At 36.1% G+C, this 17,408-nt stretch overlaps 2 protein-coding genes across 2 annotated transcripts in view; one reads left to right on the top strand and one right to left on the bottom strand.

Annotated features, from left to right (window-relative positions):
• The window catches only part of LOC126827113 (phosphatidylinositol 4,5-bisphosphate 3-kinase catalytic subunit alpha isoform), a 324,427-nt gene that overhangs the window by 150,815 nt on the left and 156,204 nt on the right, over positions 1–17,408 (top strand). The gene's annotated exons all lie outside the window — the stretch shown is intronic.
• Positions 1–17,408, bottom strand: part of LOC126827109 (rho guanine nucleotide exchange factor 10) — a 36,592-nt gene that overhangs the window by 12,409 nt on the left and 6,775 nt on the right. The window contains exons 3-10 of the mRNA XM_056102531.1: positions 5,893–6,543; positions 4,613–4,714; positions 3,917–4,071; positions 3,093–3,245; positions 2,684–2,761; positions 1,320–1,493; positions 756–872; positions 68–160 (exon numbers count right to left, since the gene is read on the bottom strand). Of these exons, the coding sequence (XP_055958506.1) occupies positions 68–160; positions 756–872; positions 1,320–1,493; positions 2,684–2,761; positions 3,093–3,245; positions 3,917–4,071; positions 4,613–4,714; positions 5,893–6,543 (1,523 nt within the window). The remainder of the gene's footprint in view (positions 1–67; positions 161–755; positions 873–1,319; positions 1,494–2,683; positions 2,762–3,092; positions 3,246–3,916; positions 4,072–4,612; positions 4,715–5,892; positions 6,544–17,408) is intronic.

Genomic DNA, 17,408 nt, shown 5'->3' with positions numbered 1-17,408 from the left:
TTTGAACGGACTGGGGTAATGGTAATATATGACCACATATCAAATGAAAATGAAATAGTTAATTTACCTGTAGGAACATTATAAACTGTGGAAATCTCTGTACAGGTTTCACCATTAAACCAAATATAGATAATCTATCTCTACTTGTACTTTCCTTTAACTATATAATAAACAAAACAACCATTTTATATCATTCCATATTACTTATATATCATTTTATATCAATTATATCATTTATATATCATTTTATATCATTCCATATTACTTATATATCATTTCATATCATTTTATATCACTTTATCATTCATATCAGTTATATCATTTTATATCACTTTATCATTCATATCAGTTATATCAGTTATATATCATTTTATATCAGTTATATATCATTTTATATCAATTATATCATTTATATATCATTTCATATCAATTATATCATTTATATATCAATTTATATCATTTATATATCATTTTATATCTTTTATATATCATTTATATATCATTTTATATCATTTCATTTCATATCATTTTATATCAATTATATCATTTTATATCATTTTTATATCATTTGTATCAATTTATATCATTTATATATCATTCATATATAATTTCATTTCATATCATTTTATATCAATTATATCATTTATCATTCATTTATCATTCATATATCATTTTATATCATTTCATATGATTTCATACCATTTTCTTTTCATTTTAGCTTAAAGTCAATTATAAAATCGCTACTTTTTTCTTACCTTCAAAAAATCTCTAAAATTCTGTCGAGATCTCTGTAAAGATTTTATTTCTTCCATGGCAACCGCAAAATTATTTACATACACACTATAGGCATCAACCAACATGGACTTAGAAAACTACAATAAATAATAATAAAACTTACTATTACATAGGTTGAAAGAAATAAAGAAAGATTGAAAGAGAGAAAGAGAGAGAGAGAGAGAGAGAGAGAGAGAGGTTTAAGGTCCATTGACACAAAGTAGGACATTTCGGGACTAACATATATGGTCTAATCTTATTTCAATAATTCGCTTGAGCATAAGGGTCTTTTAGCAGTTGCAGGAAACCGGAGGGCATAGAGAAAACCCATGAAGTTGGACAGGCGACCCTACTCCTTGTCACATACAACCGGGGAATTGAAACCATGCCACTAACTCAATGACTGACCTTCTGGTCCAATTCACACGGGTTAACCATTTGGCCTCCGAACACCACAAATTTGATTATAGATTTAATCCTAAATGCTAGACTCTGTTCCTAGTCCTTTTAAAATTTGTTTTTTAGTTAAAACAATTTTAACCTACCGAAGCTGTAAAAATATCTCCCATTTTTTCATCTTCATCCCATTTTTTCACGCGATCAGCCATTTCTATTTGGAACATTTGATGATGACTTAATATTTCTCTTGATTCTTTAAATACTGTTCTAGTATGAGTTTTAACACCACCAATATGATCTAACACAGTACTCTCATACCCCTGTAATAATTTAAATATCTCGTTAATTTACCAAAAATAAAACGTCCACTCAAAACTAACTAGGTCATTTTGGGACTAACACATGATTGAATTTTTTATTTCAATAATTTGCTTGCACGTGGGAGGAAACTGGAGATTGGACAGGCGACCCTACTCCTTGTCATGTACAACCGAGGATTTGAAACCACGCCAGATGACTCAATGACAGACCTTATGATATACCACGGAAGTGCTAACCATTCAGCCATCCAATACCCCTCACCCGAAAAATAAAACCTATTTGGTGAAATGAAATGAAATGTGGTTTAACATCCTGCTGTTCTGCTCCTAATGCACAAAAGAAAACGGGCATACATCATACAGGGTGCTGCAAAGGAAATTTTGCAAGGACAGCAGCATTATAGCCTACTTTTATATCGAATTCCAAATGCCAAGGGATCTTTTACATGCACACCGATGTGCATACAGCACCTTGGAGAACCGAAACCACGCCACCTGACACAATGACAGATCATAAGATCTATACCATTTGGCCACCCAACCCCCGACTCCCGGATTTACTTACTCGATTGATCCTCTCTAGAGAACTGATATACATCTCTCCAGATGATGGTATGATTTACTTACTCTGATGATTCTCTCTAGAGAACTGATATATGACACTCCAGATGATGGTATGATATACTTACTCTAATGATCCTCTCTAGAGAACTGATATATAACACTACACATGATGGTATGATATACTTACTCTAATGATCCTCTCTAGAGAACTGATATATGACACTCCAGATGATGGTATGATATACTTACTCTAATGATCCTCTCTAGAGAACTGATATATGACACTACAGATGATGGTATGATATACTTACTCTAATGATCCTCTCTAGAGAACTGATATATGACACTCCAGATGATGGTATGATATACTTACTCTAATGATCCTCTCTAGAGAACTGATATATGACACTACAGATGATGGTATGATATACTTACTCTGATGGTTCTCTCTAGAGAACTGATATATAACACTCCAGATGATGGTATGATATACTTACTCTAATGATCCTCTCTAGAGAACTGATATATAACACTCCAGATGATGGTATGATATACTTACTCTAATGATCCTCTCTAGAGAACTGATATATAACACTCCAGATGATGGCATGATATACTGTACTTACTCTAATGATCCTCTCTAGAGAACTGATGTATGATTTCTCACTAGATATAATCTGTTCAATAACACATCGTCTTTTTTTCTGTAAACAAACAATAATTAGAACTATGGAACAACATTACAACTGAATTATAACTGGTGTCACTTCCAGTATAAATGGAACCGTTAAACAGATTTCCACATGTCATTACACACATGTTATAAAATGGACACAGAATTAACAAATAAATCCAGCAATATCAGTTCCATTTATAGAACAAAGACTCGGCACAATGACATCACTTCCATTATCGACAAAATATTTAAATTGGATTACAGAAATAGCCACTTCTTTGTCCTTTGCATGAGAGAAAATTCATTAAAAATTGAACAGAATTAACCCTTTATAAAACATTGGGTACATTTTATCTTACTTGATTTTCTGTGAGACCATCTGGTAAGGGAGGTAACTCTGGTGGTGGATGTTTACCTGGATCCATATTTACAGGAAAACATCGAGCATCGTCATCTTCTTCTTCATCTTTTTTACCTCGAAAACTTTTAATTCTACTGATTAACCCAGGTGCCTGAAACATTTCATTAATTTTCAATGATCTGAAGAAATGAAATGGGTGGTTTAACATCCTACTTTTCTGAACCAAATGGGCTAATGAAGACGGACATACAACACACAGTACAGTGGGCTATGAGGGAAATTTTGCCTGGACATCGGCACGACAGTCAAGATTTTTTTTACGTGCATGTGCTTACCAATGTGTACACAGGACCTCATGTTTTGCGTCATATCCAAAAGACTAGCCACCCACCTTGCCAGGCCCTCGGTTGGGAAATCCCGAGTAAAAAACATCTGCAATAGGAAGATTTAGCTATTCCATAATGCCACTTTAAAGATATGTGCTTATTACAACTATGAATAAATTATCCGAAGAACCTCATGCTACTGAGGATCAAATAAATAGATTGGCTCAATTAAAAACAATGTTTCAGTTTAAAGTTTTCCAAGCAGAAACATACATGCGTATTCAGCAGTATTATAGTTTGTTAATATATCTATTGCTTTTGAGGTCAAAACAATTTAAATTTCAGTTCTCTGGGGTGTTGATTATTAATAACCACTCTAGCCTTGTGAATGGTGTTTTTATAAATTTACTTTTACTTTTTGTATCTGGATTTGTTTTGTTTCCAGAAAAATTCAAATTAGTGTAGCATGATGGTAAACATTTTATTTTCAACTTACGCCTGCTTCGTGTTTGGGTTTAGGCTTCATGGGTAAGGGTTTATGTGGACCTTGTTCATCTACTACGTCATCTTCTGAATAATCTTCAAACTCGGACGAACCCCATCCATCTAGTTCATCATCACTAGCTAATATAAGTTCTTCATAGATATCACCTTTTAAAACAAACAATACCATGTGTCTTTACATAAAAATTTATAACATTTGGAAATTTCAAAAGACTAGGCAAATTTATTAATGAAAATAGTCGACAGCCATACTAAGCTGGCTGGATACACTGGCTGTCGTCCGTTCACTGAAGTTCAGCAATGTCGAGCAAGGTTACTACTTGGACAATCAGATTAAAATACAGATCTATATTTTGTTCCGTTTTTTTTATACTTTTGATGGCCTCTACTACATGAAGGTCGCGTCAGGGGTCATACAAGCGGCTTTTGACCCTATGGCATCAGACATTTGATTAACCAATCAGCGTTTCTAGTGGGTTATCCACAGTTCCCTGCACCGCACGCCATAAACTCGCCACAACAGACCATTTCATTGGCTAATCCCTCACATCATCCAGAACGCTGGTTATATAACAACTCTTCCAGGTCCTAGTGTAGTGAAGACAAGTAAAACGAAATTTTGAACTATAAATAACGAAAAGAAATATAGATCTGTATTTTAATCAGATTGTGAGATATTTATACTTACTATCATCATACACCATATCGTGAGATCCACTATTGTTAAGGAAACTAATTGTTCCTACTGTTGAACTCTTCTTAACACGACGTCTACGACTTTTTCTTCTATCTAAAATTAAAAACCAATGGAATAAAACTTCAGTCATTTTGAAGCAAAGAAATGATTATTTTTATTACTAGAATTACGTGCGCATTGTGTAATGTATAATGGTAGACCGGACCGTGGATCTACACTGTGTAATGTATAATGGTAGATCGGACCCGACCATGGATCTACACTGTGTAATGTATAATGGTAGACCCGACCCGACCGTGGATGTACACTGTAATGTATAATGGAAGACCGGACCCGACCGTGGATCTACACTGTGTAATGTATAATGGTAGATCAGACCCGACCGTGGATTTACACTGTGTAATGTATAATGGAAGACCGGACCCGACCGTGGATGTACACTGTGTAATGTATAATGGAAGACCGGACCCGACCGTGGATCTACACTGTGTAATGTATAATAGTAGTCTAGACCCGACCATGAATCTACATTGAATTCCAACTGTTTAGGCAGAAAGCAGATGAAGACGGGCATACGCTATACAGTGTACCATGAGGGAAATTTTACCCAGACAGCAAGCTCTAAAGAATACTGTCAAATCAAATTCTAACTGTCAAGGAATCTTTTATGAGCACAAAAGATTGTCCCATCCGAATGACTATATATTTTCCCTTACCAGGCCCTCCGTACCCCGATTAACTTTTGGGATGGTAGATGGCGCGCTATATCATACGGCTTGTCATTGAGTCAACTGGCGTGGTTTCGAATCCCCGGTTGTACGTGACAAGGAGTAGGGTCGCCTGTCCAACCTCGTGGGTTTTCTCTGGGTCCTCCGGTTTCCTCCCACTGCTAAGACCCCTACGCGCAAACGAATTATGTAAATAAAATTAAACCATATGTTAGTCCCGAAATGACCTAGTTTGTGTGTCGAGAGAGAGAAATGGGGTTTAACGTCCACTCGACACAAACTAGGTCATTTCGGGACTAACACATGGTTTAATTTTATTTCAATAATTCGCTTGCGCGTAGGGGTCTTTAGCAGTGGGAGGAAACCCACGAGGTTGGACAGGCGACCTTACTCCTTCTCAAGTACAACCGGGGATTCGAAACCACGCCAGTTGACTCAATGACAGACTTTATGATACAGCGCACACGCTAACCATTCAGCAATCCAACTCCCTGAAAATTTCGAAGATCACATAGAGTTTAAAGATAATAATAACGAAAATACCTGTACAACTTCTAGTACTGAGTTCTAACGGACTTGTTTCATGTCTCTTTGATTCTACAGAGTGATCGTAACTATGTAACAGATTATCCAGTACAGCAGTTTTTAGATGATCGTATTCATTATTTTCATCATCCACGGGCATGACCGACACAGGCATGCCATGTCCCTGTTTACAGCCTATTAATGGGGTGCTAGGAGGGGTATCGTAGATTTTCTCAGTTGTATACAGATCAAAGTTACTACACGATTCTTCTACCACATTTTCTGGCGGAGCAACTTCAGATGCTTCTGTTTTACCATCTGTTTCTGCTTCTTGTCCTGGGTGCGAAACCTCTGCAGCTTTCGACACGGACATATCTCCGGCAAGCTCGTACTCCAATCTTATTTTCAAATCTTCTGACGCCTTGTTTAATGGCCCAGCTTTTTTATCAAGCGAACCCGTTTCATGATTTTTTCTTTCGAATGTTGCCATAAGTTTATTAACAGTGCCGTCTGCTACCTTAGATCTCCGAAGTGTTTTGCTGCTTTTAATGTCTAGTTCACCGGGAGAATCTTTCTCCAACACATGATAATTGGGCCCTCGTTGCTCTGGCGACTCACCAGTCTGAAACTGGAATCTTTTCAGGCTATTTTTCGCAGATTCTGGAGAATCTGAAAGAAACAAAACAAGAGTGGTATGAATTATTTGGGAATTTCCCCACAATTTTTATACATGGCCTAGCCTCACCAATCACCCACCTAACAATTTTTATGTGTGGTCTAGGGTTTTTTTTTTTTCCGTAAATTAGTGTTGTTTTTCGGTATTTTAGGATTTTTCAGTTTTTTACAGCAATTAGTAGCAAACATATTTTTTTTCAGTATTTTTTGTTGTATTTTTCAGAACATCAGTCTAAAATAGTTGAATCTCAAAAAGGAACATCAGTCTAAAATAGATGAATCTCAAAAAGGAACATCAGTCTAAAATAGTTGAATCTCGAAAAGGAATCTCAGTCTAAAATAGTTGAGTCTCAAAAAGGAACAACAGTCTAAAATAGTTGCGTATCAAAAAGGAACATCAGTCTAAAATAGTTGAATCGAGTTGAATCTCAAAAAGGAACATCAGTCTAAAATAGATGGGTCTCAAAAAGGAACATCAGTCTAAAATAGCCGAGTCTCAAAAAGGAACATCAGTCTAAAATAGTTGAGTCTCAAAAAGGAATCTCAGTCTAAAATAGTCGAGTCTCAAAAGGAAACATCAGTCTAAAATAGTTGAATCTCAAAAAGGAACATCAGTCTAAAATAGTTGAGTCTCAAAAAGGAACATCAGCCTAAAATAGTTCAATTCCATTCACTACATGTATTTACAAAGATACATCTTCTGAAGACAAGCCAACACCAAAAGCTTTTTGCTAATATCTTTTGATGCGCCTATTTGGGTCTGTTAATCTTATTGCCAATGACTTCATTGGTCTTTTTTTAGTATAGTTTATTAATTGATCCATGAGCACAATACATGTAATCATTATCAAAGCATAACTTAAGGTCAATAATCGTCATGTGTTGGACTATTTATGTGGTATTGCACATAATATTCTCCTGTGATAACTTTATGTCAGTGAGTGCTATTATAGATAGTCAGTCAGTTACTTAGTGAGTGCAAAGTAAACTGAACCTGTGTGATAATAATAAAGAACATTTAATTATTAAGTATTGGTTATTTTTAACAAAATGGCCAGAAAACAAATAATATCATCGACAGTTGTCCCGCCGGCAGTTTACTTGCCAGCAGCTGTACTCGCGGTCATTTGTCCTGTCGGCAGTTGTCCCGCTGGCAATTGTCCTGTTCCCACCTTTATCTAATCCAACAATCTACCTTTGATAATTTGATGTTATATTCTTACCAGGTAATTAGATTTAAATAATACCTTTAAGTATATTTTAACATAGATCAAGTAATTAGATTTCATCTGGAAAAAGTAAATTATGATCAGAGACCTAAAAGCCAGTATTAGATAAAAGTTTGTACATTTTAATCATATTCAAAACAATTAGTAGAAACAGCATTGAATTATAATGCACGAGGACCCTGGTGCACTTACATAAAACACTTACATAAAATGGGGTCGATGCCCAGCCCCACTCTCAAAAATAGATTTTATCAAAACTTAAATTAAAGCTGAGTTATAGAAAGAATATGATTGATTTTCTATTGATCTGAACTATAGAAAGAATACGATCGATTATGTATTGATTATGTATTGATCTGAATACGCAGATTAAACAGAATAGTACAATCTCAAATCACTGAAAGCTCCATGCTTAGCATTGTATATCTAATAGTTCTTCCCATTGGCGTCCACGTAAAAGATCCCTTGGCAGTTGGAATTTGATATAAGAGTAGGCCATAGTGCCGCTGCCCAGGCAAAATTTCCCTCATAGCACACTGTATGGCATATGCCTGTCTTCATTAGCCCAGTTCGGAGCAGAACAGTAGGACAATAAACCCCATTTCATTTCATTTCTGACAGTTATTCAAGCAACTTCAATCATTTGTTTAGGCACCTTCACTGCACTAAAAGAATCAATGAAATCTGTCTAATTATTGAATGCACCATATGTAATCCACTACAGACTAGAAAATAAAGCCACCGAAAGGTATATCTCTTGCCTCTACTATAATACAAAAACTACGATCTGCCATCTTTCTAATTTGTAAAAGATCCAAAGAAAAAAAAGATGTCCATGTTGACACCCAATTCACTACAAGCATGACCTCTTGTCTTTGATCACTGATGTTAAGCCAGAAAAACAACTCGTCTTTTTACTATATTAGGTTTTCTTTAAACCAAGACTTTATTTACATACCTTGAGAAAACAGATTCCTACCACAATGTCTGCCTTTAATTCAAACAGGGTTTTTTGTAAGGGTTTCATCACTTTCTTTTTAATAGTTGTCATTTTAGTTTTTTAGATATTGAATGTTTATCAAATCAGAGGGAGAGAGAGAGAGAGAGAGAGAGAGATATTACATCCACACCACTGGACACAACCAGGTCATTTCAGGACTAACTTAAAGGAGTTAAATTGCTAATATTTGGGACCTAGAAATTGACCACAATGGGTCGCAACGCATACAATAATGTAATCTGATTGTATATAAACTGATTTACATTCACTTGTTTCAGTTTTGACTCTTATTTTCAAATCAATTATGTCCAGAGAAATACGGCATGAGTCTCAACCGAATAGCAATTTTTAGCATCTGGTTATTCCAGTCTATTGTGCATGCTCTCCATATAAGATATAGCGTCACCGTTTGACATGAGTTGTGGCATATTCGTTCTGGTCACTTGTTACAAATGACGCTGAAACTCACTATGGTACACGGATCGTACCAATGGTAAAATGTTTATTTTGTCTCAAATATTGGATATCAGAAGCCCATCACAACATAAGTGTTGATTTAAATGGACAAATAATTCATGTTTTCAACGTATAAGACTTTGGATGATATTGAGTTAGAGACTAAGCTACTTTAAGGTTCAGTTTAATTTCAATTATTCGTTGCATGCACATGTAGGGGTCTTTGGTGATATCAGTCCAACAATATACAAAGAAATGAAATGAAATGAAATGGGGTTTAACCTCATACTGTTCTGCACCGACTGGGCTAATGAAGATGGACATACGCCACACAGTGTGCTATGGGGTAAATTTTGCCCTGGCAGTGGCACTATGACCTACTCTTATATCGAATTCCAACTCCCGAGGGATCTTTGACGTGCACGCCAATATATACACAGGGCAATATACAAAGATAAATTGAAATATTGTCAACATTATACATCTACTGCTGATGATATACTTGCGTACAGAATAAAGTGATGAACACAAGCCACTGACACCTACATGTATGAGTTTAGCTGAATTTTTTTGATGGGCCTCTGTTTAAACTCATTAAATTCAAGATGGGAGATTGAGATATCTGTTGTAGATATTTATCATTTTATTTTTTAAATTAAATATTAAATAATCAATTTGGGAACATTTTAGCATGGATTATGCCGTGGAAAATTTGATATTTACAATGTACCAAAAAATGCAAATGAAGGACACAAAGCTTCTAAACCAAATGGGGGGGGGGGTTGCATGGCTGAATGGGTGGGGTGGGGGGTTGGATGGCTGAATGGTTAGCACAAGGCGCGCGCTGTATCATAAAGTCTGTCATTGAGTCAACTGGCGCGGTTTTGAATCCCCGGTTGTATGTGACAAGGAGTAGGGTCGCCTGTCCAACCTCATGGGTTTTCTCCAGGTCCTCCGGTTTCTTCCAACTGCTAAAGAACCCTACACGCAAGCGAATTATTGAAATAAAATTAAACCATATGTTAGTCCCGAAATGACCGAGTTTGTGTCGAGTGGACGTTAAACCCCATTTCTCTCTCTCTCTCTCTCTCTCTAAACCAAATTATATCGAGCTTCACATAACACTTGGAAATAACAATAATTTATGTCTGATATAATCTTTGAATGGCATTTAGCGATTGAACATAATATAACACAACACATTTCTATATTATGTTCAACGGAATCACGGTGGCTAAGTGGGTAAGACGCTGGCTCGCTAGCCTGCAGGTCGGGTATTCGATCCCTACATTGGCCGAGAAAGTTCATCCAGATTTTCCGGCATGGTTCTCCCTTGTCAGTGATGCAGGGCGGAGGGCTATACAAGGACAGCTGTCTAGTCGTTTGGATGGGATGAAAAACCGAGGTCCCGTGTAGACATTGGCGTGCACGTAAAGCATCTCTTGACAGTTGGAATTCGATATAAGAGTAGGCCATAGTGCCGCTGTCTGGGCAAAATTTCCCTCATAGCACACTGTATGGCGTATGCCCGTCTTCATTAGCCCAGTATAGGAGCAGAACAGTGGGACGTTAAACCCCATTTCATTTCATTTCTATTATGTTCAATCACTAAATGCTATTTAAAGATTATATCAGACATCAGTATGGCGACGTGTCAGTTAAATTAGTGTGTATATAATATAGTGATTGTTATCCATAGAACTGTGTTAAACAATTATTTAATTATGACCAAAATCAACAATGTTTACTGGTAACTATTTTTAAGCTTATATTAAAGGGGCATTAGATAAAATTATATAAAAAGCTGGTAGTTCTCACTATAACAGTTAAAAACTACCTAATGTAAAGAGAATATGCTGAAAATTTCTCCACTTTGATACCAAGATATTAGCATTTTAATTTAGGCCTAGCCTCGATCATCATTTTGGGATTAAATCATCAATGGGCGTTGAGTAGCAAATCGGATTTAAATCCAGAAAAAATCCGACACATAAGATGGCATTGGGAGTTGATTAAGGTCTTTTCATGTTAATAAATGTCTAATTATTAGTTTATATAACATTTCAGACCTAAAGAAAACCCTGCAATAGCCAGAGTAAGCTCTTGAAAAATTTATGTTCTCCAATAATTCCTCGACTATTCAAATATTTCCACTTTGAGAAAAATAGTTTCATCAATAACTTATGAGATAACATTTCCACAAATTTCCTAAGTACCCACCCACCAGAAATGAATACTATGTCAGTGATACTAAACTAGAGGAAATAAATAAATGAATACATGTACAGTGGATGGGATAGATACAATATGCGAGATTAGACAGCATTTCGGAATACTCAATGGCGGAAGTACTAGATGTAGAGTATCGGAATCAGTCATGGTTTGCCGAATGTGTATTTGACATGAAATCGGGACATGTGTATTTCACAGAATGCTGTAGTATTCAGATGTCGGAAGTGACAAAGTCCACTGTAGTATGGTCATACTACTAAACTAGAGGAAAATAAATGAATACATGTACGGTACTGTGTCAGTGATACTAGACTAGAGGAAATGAATGAATGAGGTAAACATTCTGTACTTAGTCTTGGCAAACTTCCTTATATCATTTCTCAACACATCTGATATATACATAAAAAATCTGACAGAGTTGAAGTACAAATATTCCATGCAATGTTTACCTTTTGATTTTACAGAGAGAGAGAGGGAGAGAGAGAGAGAGAGTTAAACATCCACTCGACACAAACAAGGTCACTTTGGGGCTAACATATGGTTCAATTTTATTTCAATAATTCGCTTGCGCATAGGGGTCTTTAGCAGTAGGAGGAAACCGGAGGGCCCAGAGAAAACCCACGAGGCTTGAATTTTGGTTTTACAATCTAATGTTTACATTTTCTTTGAGGAAGAGAGGGAGAGGGTTTAATGTCCACTTGACACAACTATGTAGGTCATTTCGGGACTAACATATGGTTCAAATTTATATCAATAATTCACTTGTGCATATGGGTCTTTAGCAGTTGGAGGAAACCGGCGGACATGAAGAAAAACTACGAGATTTGACAGGTGACACTACTCCTTGTCTTGTACCAGCTGGGAATCGAAGCCACCCCATTTGACTCAATGACAGGCATTATGGTCTAAAGTGGCACCCAATTCCTCATCTTAAAGAAAATGAATGATTAGTGCAGAAATGAATTGTCAATTCAGAAACCACTAACAGGCCCTTATTTTTTGTCCGATTTGAATGTCTAGGCATACTCTAATTGTCAGCTGAGACTAAGTACTTGGACTATTACAACCCCAAAAATAAATCAAGAAAAATCACACAACACACAAATCTGACATGATGGACAAACCTGTAAGACACAACAATGACACCACAGACAAAAGTAAGTTCCCAGCAGGAGAATACACGCTATTAACAAATACGGGATATGAATTAAATTAAACTACATTGTACCAAAGATCTGTTTGAATTAAAAATTGGATCAGATTCAAGAAAGATGACATCAGGGTAACATATAGAAATAATGTCCATTTATAATGTCTTCACCAGTTTAATCAATTCTAGTTTATTCTGGGAGCCATGGTGGCTAAGCGAGTAAGACATTAGCTCACTAGTTCGGATGTTGTGGGTTCAATCCCAGTGTTTGCCAAGAAAGCTTATCAGGAATTTTTGACATAGTTTCCCCTTGTCAGTGGTGGAGATGGGACAGCTGTCTAGTCGTTCGGATTGTACGAAAAACTGAGGGCCCGTGTATACAATGACGTGCACGTAAAAGATCCCTCAGCAGTTGGAATTCGATATAAGACTAGGCCATAGTGTCGCTGTCCGGGCAAAATTTACCACATAGCACACTGTATGGCGTACGCCCGTCTTCATTAGCCCAGTAGGAGCAGAACAGTAGGACGTTAAACCTCATTTCATTTCATTTTTCTTTTAGTCTATTGATTTAAAAGATAACAGGTTCGACCCCGTCTAGATCACATATGTTGTTTCTCCAGCAAGCTTCGTCAAGTTATAACCACAAATGAATTATTCAAATTACAAATGAACTGTGCACAAGAAGAGATGATATAAAACCACGTACATGTACATGTATGATGTTAGCACCACTGTATAACAAGAAGAGGCGATAAAACCATGTAGCACTACTACTATAACGAACAATACCACATACCTTGTTGGTCCGTATAATAATATGTTATATTACCAATAACCAACCATCTCTATCAAACATATTGAAACTAAATAGATATAAACGTTATCAATACTCTCTTTATACTCCTGATAGTAAACTGATATATAACAATTACACTTAAAGTCAATCTAACCTGCTCCATTCTCTAAAATTACATAATCAATACAAATGAAACGTATCCAAGTCGACTGTCTATATATATGTAACGGAGATGGTTGATAGCGTCTACAAACAAAATAAAGAATTATTGTCTATAGCAGAAAGGAAGTTCTGGATTATATTCTGTGGTATGAACGAATGACGATTATATATGACCTATCAACAAATAACCTAACTCACCTCAACTCTGAATCATCTACAAATTAAAACAATTTGGTAATATTTTTAAATTATTTTCTCCACTTATGTTAGTCCACGTTTAATTTTACACTATTACACTGCACTAATCCAATTTAAATGTAAATGGATTTATAGAATACTGGAAAATTCTGCATAAATAATCTGCCAGCTTTTTACTGGTTCAATTATACTGTTGAATGTAGACAACAGCTTGCCATATGTATGTTAGATACCGTGAAGTTTAGTAAGTCAATCATGTAATCATTATAACTTACTGGTTATTACACTCCCATGTAAAACTCATGATAAATTCCTCATAGCATTCACGTTAAATGCTGAGATTTTGGAAGTACTTCAACTGATGATACATGTACTCCAGTCTTCTCTGATCATCACAAGAGAGAGAGAGAGAGAGAGAGAGAGAGAGTTTACCTCCACTCACAAACCAGGTCATTTCAGGACTAACATATGGTTAAACTTTATTTCAATAATTTGCTAGCGTGTAGGGGTCTTTAGAAAACCCAGGAGGTTGGACACGCGACCCTACACTTTATCACATACAACCAGGGAATTGAAACCATGTCAGTTAACTCAATGACAGACCTTATGATACACAATAACCATTTGGCCACCCCCACCCACCACGAAGTACAAAAGTAGAATGTCTAAAAGGAATATCTATACTTCAATCTTAAAATTGCTTATGATCACTTGAGAGATTTTGAATCCTTTGAAATTTACAATATTGTGAAAGTGGAATATCAATCCCCAAAAAATCTTTCAATTCATTTCAGCTTTCACATCACATCACCAGTTCAACAAATATGTTCAGTATTTACAAAGATATGAGGAATCGAAAATGTCCTGACTTTTCGGCATCCTCTATAGACGATATAAATAAGTCAATAACACCTATATAATCCAAATATAATCCAATTTAATCCTACTAATCCAAGCGAGGAGATTAACTGGAGTTAATTAAATGTTAAATAATTAATCTGAGTCCATTTTAGTGTGGATATTCTCTTGAAACCGGCCAACCTCGTGGGTTTTCTCCAGGTCCTCCAGTTTCCTGCCACTGCTAATTAAAGACCCCTACGTGCAAGTGAATTATTGAAATAATTGTGTTAGTCCCAAAATGACTTAGTTTGTGTCGAGTGGACGTTAAACCCAATTTCTCTCTCTCTCTTTTACGTGCATGCAAATGCGTATCCGGGCTGCGTTTTTTCGTCCCATTCGAAAAACTAGACACTGTCCATTGCCAGGCCCCCCTGTCCTAGACCATTGTTATGGGAAACCACGATGGAAAATGAGAAAACTTGATAAATTACACAGACATACTCGACATATATATATATATATATATATATATATATATATATATATATATATATATATAAATATATATATAAAGATCCCCACGCGCAAGCGAATTATGGAAATAAAATTGAACCATATGTTAGTCCTGAAATGACCTAGTTAAACTCTCTCTCTCTCTCTCTCTCTCTCCTTCTCCCTCTCTCTCTCTCTCATGAAACTGGAAATGACCATCATTGTTAAATATTGATAAATATATGTTAAAATTAATAACCTCTTACCCGATAACCAAGTTAATCAATGAAAAATAGTCATAATCATATCGACACAGGATATCCAAGTTCCTCAATCAAAGATTCATACATAACTACAGTAACTCTTATTTCAAACTCAGCAAAAATCTAAAAATATCTCGTATATAACATACATGTAAGTCAGCCAGTAAGATATGAAAGGTCTTTCTACATAACCTGATGAACATCCAGAATAAAAAACTCATCTAACTTGTAGAGTAACATCAACAAAATAACAACACAACCCTCTTAATACATGAAATATGTTTAATAAAAATATATAATAACTTAGGCCTCAGGCCACCCATTTGAAAACTTGATTTCTATTTCCTTCAGAACAAAAATAGTTTAAAAACAAAAAGGTATTTGCCCGTTCTTCTCAAAAGTTTTCAGTTCCCTATTTCTAAAATTTGAAATTTTAAACCGAATGTAGCACTTGACTGAGAAGGTTTTTAATTATTAGGATATTGAAGGAAGAACTAGAAATTAAATTTGTGTGGCCCTACTACTATGTCTTGATGAGAGAGAGAGAGAGAGAGAGAGAGAGATTTAACATCCACTCGACACAAACTAGGTCATTTCTGGACTAACATATATGGTTTAATTTTATTTAAAGAAATTATTGTGCATAGAGGTCTTTAGCAGTGGGAGGAAACTGGAGGACCTGGAGAAAACCCAAGATGTTGGACAGGTGACCCTACTCTTTGTCACGTACAAGCGGGGAATCAAAACCACGCCACTTAACTCAATGACAGACCATCTGATCCACTGCGCACGTGTTAAACATTCGGCCACCCAATGCCCCTATTGAAATAAAATTTGACCAATATATATTATCCCCAAAATGACTTAGTTTGTGTCGAGTGGACGTTAAACGCAATTTCTATCTCTATATATAAAGTATACACTGAGTTATGTATGTGTTAACCATTTGGCCAACCAATACCCCTATTGAAATAAAATTTTACCACTACATGTACATATTCTCCCTGAGATGACCTAGTTAGTGTTGAGTGGATGTTAAACCCAATTTTTCTCTCTATATATATAAAGCCTACACTGAGTTATGTACGCATTAACCATTCGGCCAACCAACCTCACTACTAAAATGACCTAGTTTGAGTTGAGTGGATGTAAAACCCAATTTTTCTCTCTCTATACATAGCCTACTGTGAGTTATGTCAGTAAAATAAAACTGTCACTTGTTATTTGTTGAATGCCACGTACAGACAACACCTCCAGTTATAATCCCATAGTGTCACCACGGTAACATGTATACATGATGTCAGTAACTTCTTGACAAATATCTTCAAGCTATAGTTGGCAGTTACAATTTTTTTAAGTCTTACGTTTAAATTATTTTAAGTGAAGGCTTAAAATACAGGACAGAAGGCACAGTGGCTAAGTGGGTAAGATGCTGGCTCGCTAACATGGAGGACCTGTGTTCAATCCCTAAATTGGTCTAGAAATTTCATCAGGATTTTCCGGCGTGGTTCCTTGGGATGACGTACATGTATAGTCGTTTGGATGGGACGAAAAAACGAGAGCCAGTGTACACATTGGCATGCACATTCAAATTGTCCTTAAATTGATTATTTAACATTCCACGAAGAAAACAAAGTCAAAACCTGAACGGTTTAAAAAGAGGCCCATCCAAAAATTTGAGGCCAGTTTATATTACATGCCTTGCGACCCATTTGTGTCCATTTCTAGGTTGCAAATATAAGCGATTTAGCAAATATTAGCAAATTAAACCATATTTAGATTTATTCCTTTCAGAGCTCAACTTTCATAATAACAGGCAGGGGGTGGATGGCCGAATGGTTAGCACGTGCGCGCTGTATCATACATGTAAGGCCTGTCATTGAGTCAACTGGCATGGTTTCGAATCCTAGGTTGTACGTGACAAGGAGTAGGGTCGCCTGTCCAACCTTGTGGGTTTTCTCTGGGTCCTCCGGTTTCCTTCCACTGCTAAAGACCTACGCGCAAGTGAATTATTAAAATAAAATTGAATCCTATGTTA

The sequence above is a fragment of the Patella vulgata genome, chromosome 7 (assembly GCF_932274485.2).
Source record: "Patella vulgata chromosome 7, xgPatVulg1.2, whole genome shotgun sequence".
Classification (NCBI taxonomy): Eukaryota; Metazoa; Mollusca; class Gastropoda; family Patellidae; genus Patella; species Patella vulgata.
Note: the sequence above shows the minus strand (reverse complement) of the source record. Positions and strands in the feature narration are given on the sequence as shown.